Source organism: Cydia splendana, chromosome 16 (assembly GCF_910591565.1).
Source record: "Cydia splendana chromosome 16, ilCydSple1.2, whole genome shotgun sequence".
NCBI classification, from domain to species: domain Eukaryota; kingdom Metazoa; phylum Arthropoda; class Insecta; order Lepidoptera; family Tortricidae; genus Cydia; species Cydia splendana.
The window spans coordinates 18,799,519-18,808,916 of record NC_085975.1 but is presented as its reverse complement, the minus strand read 5'-3'; the positions used below and the strand labels follow the sequence as shown (position 1 = coordinate 18,808,916).

At 37.1% G+C, this 9,398-nt stretch overlaps 1 protein-coding gene across 1 annotated transcript; it reads left to right on the top strand.

Annotated features, from left to right (window-relative positions):
- The first annotated feature begins 898 nt into the window (after positions 1–898).
- Positions 899–5,144, top strand: LOC134798451 (pheromone-binding protein-like). Its single transcript, XM_063770892.1, has 4 exons — positions 899–1,027; positions 3,216–3,350; positions 3,942–4,122; positions 4,940–5,144. The coding sequence occupies exons 2-4, from the start codon at positions 3,216–3,218 to the stop codon at positions 5,119–5,121; spliced, it is 498 nt and encodes a 165-aa protein (XP_063626962.1). The 5' UTR covers positions 899–1,027; the 3' UTR covers positions 5,122–5,144.
- Positions 5,145–9,398: the final 4,254 nt, after the last annotated feature.

Sequence of the window (9,398 nt, the reverse complement as noted above, 5' to 3'; positions counted from 1 at the left end):
AGCTAAATTAACATAAATTAGAAACATTCTAACGTCAAATCGATTAACCCATGATACCAATGTTTATCAAGCAGACTGTATCATTAAGTTATAGGAGCCAGTTTTCAACGACCCGACTATATTTTAAATAAGTATAATAAATATGGCGTTTTAATGTTAATTAGGAGGAACGCTAGTGGTGTGACCGGTGATTAACTTACAAAACCACTTATTAGTCAGTTACTAACAAAATATTCACATATATTTCCAAAACCTCTATCAGTTTCGCCGCGAATTTTACTTATTAAAATTCCGACTTTAATGTGATGTGTTTAAGATTGATTTTTAGCTGTGTCTGTATGGTTTATGGGTGTTTAAGATGGGTAATTATTCAAAATTGGTCGTAAAGAGGAATGTGTGGATGCCACACAAGTAGGTTTGGTCCACAGATCACCTCAAGTACGGCGGTAACACACTACCACCGGGCGCCGCATTTCGCTTTCGATTTTAAAATGTTATGTGTACTGTACCTACAACAAACAGTACAAATACAAAACCGCCTGGATATGTCACTGAACGACCTGACTTTAACCTACATTATTGATCATGTACCTAATGTTTTCATCTACCCTCAACAGCTTAAGGAGCCATTTGAAGGAAAATTTTGTTTACTTTTATTTAAATAGGTACCTAAAGATACAGACTATAGGAATCTCTAAATCGGAACAAAAAAGTTCCTTAAAAATACTTGCGCAGGACGAGATTCAGTCAATTGATTCCTTCACATGTGAAAAAAGAAAAATAAACACATCTCACAGTCATTTTATGGATTTACATGTCATGCTTACTGAACCAACTGTTGAGGCAATTAAAACAACTCGCCAATCAACAAGAAATTAGCCTCAACAAACGTTTACTTAGAGAACAATTAGACAGACAGACTGACAATTAAAACCACTGAGTGGGTAGCATATAAGTATAAAGTACTTGGCATCATTTTTCAGTGTCAGTTTTTTGATATTCCTTGCACAATTCATAGGCAACTAAGGTAAGTAAATAATAGGCATAAGATTTAAAATTTTATTTTTAGTTGGGTACGTATTTGTTTACTACTAATATTTTTTGTACTTCGTCGGTGGCAAACAAGCGTACAGCCAGCCTGATGGTAAGCTGTTACGGTCGCTTATAGGCGCCTGCAACTCCAGGCCCCTATTTCACCAAGTACGACAGGTACAACAATTGTCAAAAAATGACAGACCTCTGTTTCACCACACCGACATTTGTCAGTGACACATGTCGAGTGACAATTGACAAGTGACAGGTGACAGGTGACAATTTCGTAAATTGTTTTGTATAGAATTTCATATAAACATGACAGGTATTTTGGTACAATTGTCCATCTTAAATTTAATGACAATTATTTTGTGAAACAAGGGTAATTTTTACTAGTCGATATATTTGTCAATTCTTGACAAGAGTTCGTTAGTTGCTTTCAATGTGCCGTGTTGTCATCACTAACATATGATATTGATTGAGATCCCAACCCCATCTAATGCAGCGTATACCTACATTATTTGTTGACAAGGCGTGAGAGCATTATTTTTTTGTTACTTTCAAGTATTTTTTTCTGCAAATGCAAAGTGCAGTGACGTCAAAGCAGAAATCTATTCGTACCTACTTTATATATCACCTCTGTTGCTTTCGCGGAGATTCATTTTCTAACCAAAACCGTAACTTTACCGTTAGTGCCCAATTTCGCCCAAGTAAATTATTAAAAAAAAACAATACTTACGTAAACATACCTAATTTCGCTACCGGTCCCCAACGTAATCAAAACTATACCACAGAAGAAATAGTAATACTACCGTACAGAAAGGACACTTCCTACAAACCCGATGTTTGACAGCGATTCAGGGTCGAATCATGCTATCCCTTTCTAATATATAGCACTATCCCTTTCGGCTATTTAGGGTTGTCAAAATTCAAGTGATTATCTTATCTGTGGTCGTGCACGCACAATGAAGTCAAGTGGTGCCAACCCTAATAATTGCTCGGAGCAATGCTGAGCCGAGCGGAGCCGATTTCGACCGAAGTCAGGAGTGTCTCCCCACTGACTATACTGAGACTTATTCCAAATCCAAATCCTAAATGTTGAAGTACTAAACGCCTTCGTAGGCAACAATTAATATTTATAGTGTTATTATGATTTCATGCTTGTTAAGAAGAATTTAAAAGCGATTTATAAAGCGATTTTTATTTGTACCCTAAAGGCGAATTTAGGGTACAAAGTTTTGCCAACGTTTGCCAATAACGGGGTTTGCTAACAACGAAAACACTACAATTGTCACCTAAGCCTGACACAGCTGCCAGCCTGTCAAGAATTACCGACAAATTGACAAACATGACGACTTATAATAAAATCGGGCAAGTGCGAGTCGGACTCGCGCACGAAGGGTTCCGTACCATATAAAAAAAAAAAACAAAAAAAAAAAGCAAAAAAAAAAACGGTCACCCATCCAAGTACTGACCACTCCCGACGTTGCTTAACTTTGGTCAAAAATCACGTTTGTTGTATGGGAGCCCCATTTAAATCTTTATTTTATTCTGTTTTTAGTATTTGTTGTTATAGCGGCAACAGAAATACATAATCTGTGAAAATTTCAACTGTCTAGCTATCACGGTTCGTGAGATACAGCCTGGTGACAGACGGACGGACGGACGGACGGACGGACGGACGGACAGCGAAGTCTTAGTAATAGGGTCCCGTTTTACCCTTTGGGTACGGAACCCTAAAAACTACTATGTTTCACCAAATCATTTTCATGAAAATATGAAAGATTGACAATTGTAACTAAATGCCTGTCAAGTTTATAAGCACTTCTATACAAAAACAGTTTAGGAAATTGTCACTTGTCACCTGTCACTTGACAATTGTCACTCGACATATGTCACTGACAAATGTCGGATTGGTGAAATAGGGCCCTGGGGTGTTCATGCGCGTGTACGCTCCTTTTTCGAAGATTCCCATTCTACAGTATGAAGAGCCCCTCGAGAAGACCTCAGCAAGGAACTCATTCCATAGCCGTAGCGAGACGTGAACCACCTTATTTTCCGTTGAGGAATATTCTCAACAAAAAAAACTTATTATTTAAATTAACGAGTTGGCAACCGTCCATGTGGCTTTTGGTTGAAAACGTCACATATAAATAACGGGACTGATTTATATTTACTTATAGATGTGTGGGCAAAAAGAAGTTTTGCTCATGGCGTTCATATGCCTGAGTTTAGGCAAACTTGTGGACTCCTCACAGCAAGTGTTGACTGATATGTCAACCAACTTTGGGAAGGCGTTGGACGTCTGTAAGAAAGAGGTGAGTTTCTCCCTTACTTTTAGTTAAAGTTATAAATATGGTTACGACACTTGTTACTCAGAGAAGATAATTTTCATAATAATCATAATCATAATCATAATCATTTATTTGCGATAAGAAAGGTTATATACAAGTTGTTTCTGTAAAATTATACATATTCGTTTAGACGTTAGTCATATAGAGATACCCGAAACATGTATCTTTATCTGGAGCAAAAAGGCAATGATTAATTTAAATAGTAAATACAAATCATGACATTTCCGCACTTTGCACAGAGTTAATGTAGGTTGTTCCAACTATATAAGAACCCCTTTATACATACATATTCTTGCGAATAAATTATTCTATTCTATTCACTGCGCGAAGCGCTGGTGGCCTAGCGGTAAGAGCGTGCGACTTTCAATCCGGAGGTCGCGGGTTCAAACCCCGGCTCGTACCAATGAGTTTTTCGGAACTTATGTACGAAGTATCATTTGATATTTACCAGTTGCTTTACGGTGAAAGAAAACATCGTGAGGAAACCGGACTAATCCCAATAAGGTCTAGTCTAATATTTAGTTATACTTTACAAGAATACCTCTTAACCCTTAGCTAGACCTGCCGGACTCCATCATCGGTGACTTCGTAAACTTCTGGAAGGAGGACTACGAGCTCACGAACCGCCACACGGGCTGCGCCATCATGTGCCTGTCCAAAAAGCTGGAGATTGTGGACCCTGACCTTCAGCTGCACCATGGGAACGCGAAGGACTTTGCTATGAAACATGGGGCAGGTAAGGAGACAAAATACAAGGAGACAAAGTAGCGTGGTGATTTGGAACCCTGCCCAAAGTTCGGGAGTCAATCATCGGCTTCTTAATCTTCTGGAACAAGGCTACGAGCTGAAGAAGTTGGAGCTAATTGATCCTGACTTACTTCTCCATCAAAGGAATGCGAAGAACTTTGCTATGAAACATGGGGTAGGTAGGATACAAAATACTAGTAACTTGGTGATCTGGCATCTCAGTCCTCAGTCCTGGACTCAATCATAGGCTTCATAAACTTCTGAAACAAGGCTGTGCTGGTGCTGTGCTTTCATATGACTCCCCAAGAAGCTCAATCTGGTGGATCCTGATCTACAGTTGCATTATAGTAACGTGAAGAACTTTGCTACAGGTAATTGTTATGAAATATGGAACAGAAATCCTGAAGATAGGCCAGTTCAAGAGCACCCTAAACCGGCGAGCGTGTATGAGGAATGTTATGAAAGAGAAGGGAGCGAAAGAGGTATCTCAGGATCGTAGTAAGTGGAAATCTGTGGTCTCTGCCCACCCCTCCGGGGAATAAGCGTGATTATATGTAGGTATGTATGTGTACATGGAACACGTAGGGATACAAAACTAGTAACTTGGTGATACTTGAGAAAAGGTCATCTTGATCGTCTGAGAACTTTTTATTTCCTTGTTCTTGAAGTGTTTAGGCATAAATAAAATAGATAAAATGTTCCCGCCGAGAAGAATATTAGGTGAAATTACACCATTCTAGCCTCAGCCCAAGCAATAATTCCAGTCTATTTTCAAGAAAATCAATCATCCAAAACCTAAATTCCAGATGAGCAACTAGCCATGGACCTGGTGACCGTGATCCACGAGTGTGAGAAGAGTCTCCAGCCCAATGATGACCAGTGCATGAAGGTGCTCGAGTGGGCCAAGTGCTTCAAGGTGGAGATCCACAAGAAAGGCATGGCTCCGTCCATGGACGTTGCTGTGGGAGAAGTGCTGGCTGAAGTATAAAGGAACACTTTGGGAATGCTTAATAATTTCATATAATATATTCTTGGTTATTGGTTATATTCTTGTAGATTGACATGCAATTTGTAATGTAATCTGTGTTATGAAATAAATTAATCTGAAATCTGAAAACTATACATATAAGTATTCATTATTATTTTAGTTTCTATAGTTTAAGAGGTTAGTAAGTGATTTACCTAGAAACCTGTACGGATAAATGGTCGTTCGTGTCTACGTGACAGCGTGATAAAACGGTGTCCGTCACTTTCTATCCCGCGGTGTTAAAAAGTAACAATTATTTTATCACGTGGATAAAGCAATCCATAATACGCCTGCTGGGCAATATACTGACAAAAGCCTTCTTATACTGATATCCAAAATTAAGAATAAAGCAGCAAAATACCAAAATACCTCTTTTAATTCAGTCATAGTAATATACCGTTATGCCTATATCATTATGTATACACCCCGTATATTAATTGATTGCCACCCGCTTGCCTATTTTGATGGAATCCATTCCATATCGAGTATCCTAGAAGGATCTAAAAAAGAACTTAAACTAATACCAGACAGATAATTATATTATGTTACAAAAATGTTCATACCAAGTTTCAAGTTATTTCAGCTTGTCGTTTTAACATGAGAGCGTAACGATTGTATGGTAGCGGCTTTTTGGCGACGGGTTCGTGAGATTCTTAGGAGACATGACAACATGTACAACATGGAAATTTACATACAAATTGGCCCGGTTTTGACTTTGTAAGTGTACACATATACAACCTGTTTCACAATTCAAGCAAATTCATCGATCAATATTCCCAATCCAAGCCTTTATCAATAACATTAATCACCACCAACAACCTACACATTAACCGACTTAAACATATAAAATGTTAATCACAATGTTTATGCGATCCATTAGTTACGTCATTGACTTTAAATAAAGCATCTAATGGGTCAGGTCCCTAATCAGTAAGCAAACTAAACCACTGTTTTTAGGGTTCCGTAGCCAAAGGGTAAAACGGGACCCTATTACTAAGCCTCCGCTGTCCGTCCGTCCGTCCGTCCGTCCGTCCGTCTGTCACCAGGCTGTATCTCACGAACCGTGATAGCTAGACAGTTGAAATTTTCACAGATGATGTATTTCTGTTGCCGCTGTAACGACAAATATTAAAAAGTACGGAACCCTCGGTGGGCGAGTCCGACTCGCACTTGTCCGGTTTTATTTTAAGAGAACTCCTAATTTAATGACATAGTTGACAGGTGGCACTGATAATATGGGCTTCTATTTTGAATATCGAAGCTTAAAATCGTGAAATTTATCGTTAAAAAATTCTTAACTTCTTTTAAGTAGAAACACAATAAATTTGCTTAGTTTTCTGATTCAAAAACAGTTACAAAATGTTGAAAGCTCGCTACGCTCAAGACTCTATTGAATATACAATCTATCTCTTGCTCGGAACATAAAACCACCACTCATAGTAAAAATCAACTTTGCCATATGCAGGAAAATCTATTCGCCATGCACAATATAAATAAAAAATATTTTGGATTTTGGATTGACATACACACAGTATTTTTTACTACGATCACCATCAGATATATCAGAGCATCCAAGGCGCTCACAAATATCTGAACACACCTGTATTGTCAAGGCGTTAAAGTGCTTGTTCAGATACTTTTGAATACCTTGGCCGCTCCATTAGACCCGATAGCGACGGTACAAATAAGTTAAGTTTAAATCTGCCTCCCGTAAAACTAAAAGATGCATCTAAGAATTTAATAGCCTCCCAATCGCTTCCTTTTATCAACACATTATTTTAGAAAGTAACAATTTAATTAAACTAAACACATAAATTACTAAGATATCAGTCAGCATAATTAATTTCCTATATTTATTACGTAACATTTCAATCTCTAATCAAAGTTTTAAAATATCTTTACACTCCTTTAACCGCTATTAGTAAAGATATTTTTTATCTAACATTACTTATTGACAGAGATCCCCGAAAATATAATTTGGACTTTATCATTAAGTAATAGAATTCAATTTTAAAACTTTTGATAAGAACGGTGGTAAAAAGTGTCCCATGATGGGGTCCGGATATTAAAGAAATTGAATTACTATCATATAATTATGGAAGTTAGTTAGGTTAAATTTATTATAAGGAAGGGTATTTGATGTTGTCTTAATTTAGGTAGTAATTTATGGTTTAAAAAGACGTTTTAGAATAACGGAGGGCCACTTAAATTCTGGCTTAAAACAGAAAACAGTTTTGGAAAAGTATCAATCGAAGTAGGTACTTATTATCCGGTTATGTTTTTGATGTGTAAGTATATTTTCCTACGCGCGTATTTTTCCAATTTCCATTGTAGTTGACGAAATATAATTTGCGCCGATTGGTCATAAAACTTTATCTATACGAATACAAAAGGACAAAAGAAGTGTGAAGTACTTTACCGCACATCCCATCCATATAGTAACAGTTACTATTTATGAAATCTTCAACAGGACCCAAACAACGTTTTGTTGACCATTTTGTAATCCTGGTATCTTTCAAATATCTTAAATCTTATTTAACTTGGATTCTACGTCCAGCCAATACTCGTATTATTTATAATATTTTTATAAATTTTACTATAACGTAACATCGTTGACAAGGTGAATAACAAGACTAAGCTACCCGCAGTTATTTATCAAGGTACAGGCATCCAGCAGGTTTTTCTGGTAAACCCACATGCCAGAGGCCTGTACTCTGTACTAGTTGTGGGAATATCAAGATTTCTGGTCTTAGATTATTGGATCAAGTGTTTCTAAATTAGACAATGAATGCATGTGCAAAAAAAAGAATACAGTTTTGTTTCTTTTTAAAAATAAAATAATGTATCCTTTAAGTAAAAAGAGCTAACTTAAGGTTTTAAGGTACTTTCCCTCCAGGGCCCATTAATTTTTAGGGTTCCGCTATAACAACAAATACTAAAAACAGTATAAAATAAAGATTTAAGTGGGGCTCCCATACAACAAACGTGATTTTTGACCGAAGTTAAGCAACGTCGGGCGGGGTCAGTACTTGGATGGGTGACCGTTTTTTTTGCCGTTTTTTGCATTATGGTACGGAGCCCTTCGTGCGCGAGTCCGACTCGCACTTGCCCGGTTTTTTTGAGTTCCGTACACAAAGGGGGACAAACTTAACTCTAATTAAGCCTCCGCTGTCCGTCCGTCTGTCTGTCACAAGATCGTATTTACCTATGTATTTATAAAATTGTTAATGTCTTGTTATTATTTTTGCTTGTATGTAAATTCAATGTTGACGTGTTAAAGTGCCCTTGTGGCCTATTTGCTGAATAAATGTTGATATTTGATATTTGATCAAAAATCGTGTTAAATAGTTGAAGAAACCTATAAATTGCTTGTGCACAATTTTTGTTTTGCACAATTTTTTAGAAAAGTACTATATTCTACTCGGCTGGAACGGCAATAACTTAAATACGATTTCCCGTACAAGCAACCAATCAATATTATCAATACCAATCGAACATCCCGTAGTAAATTCCTAAGATGCTTAGTTGGCAGCAAAGAGAATTGATTGTAATAGAGAGGTAAAGTCAAAGAAAAAAACGTGCTCCTTCGTTTGACATCTGAAGCAGATGGCACTGTACTGTGCCATATGCCGTCACTGAATTGTAAAATGTCTACTTTTGACCATCAGAGTACCGCAAAATGTATGTACAGCGCCATTTCGTTTGCCCGTCAAATTCGAAGCACGAAATTGTCTTAGATTTTAGAGTTAGACCAAGAAAAGTCTGCAGAGATTCTGATAGCCCACGCAGTCCCAGTGTTATTTTAAACGTCAAACTCCTATATAAATTATGACGTATAAATAACACTTGCACTGCGTGGGCTATCAAAATCGCTGCAGACTTTTCTTGGTCTAACTATATATTCCGCATCGTACTCAATCAATGTATCTGTGGTTGGTAGTGAATATCTTTACGATTGGATTGATTCATTGCTACGTCTAGTCCGGTGATTGCTTACGTAAGTTATAGTGAACGTTAAAAGGCAGTTAAATGCATTTTTATTAAAAACACATTAAATGTGTTTAAGAGTTTTTGACTACTATGAAATTAAGAATTAATTCAGCTAATATATCTTTTTTTAGGCCATGATTTGTCTATTTGACAAATATGCAGTGACCGATAAATAATGTTTATTCAGACACATGGACCTAGAATATAACTCTATGTTCACACAGATGGATGTATGAGAATATAGTATA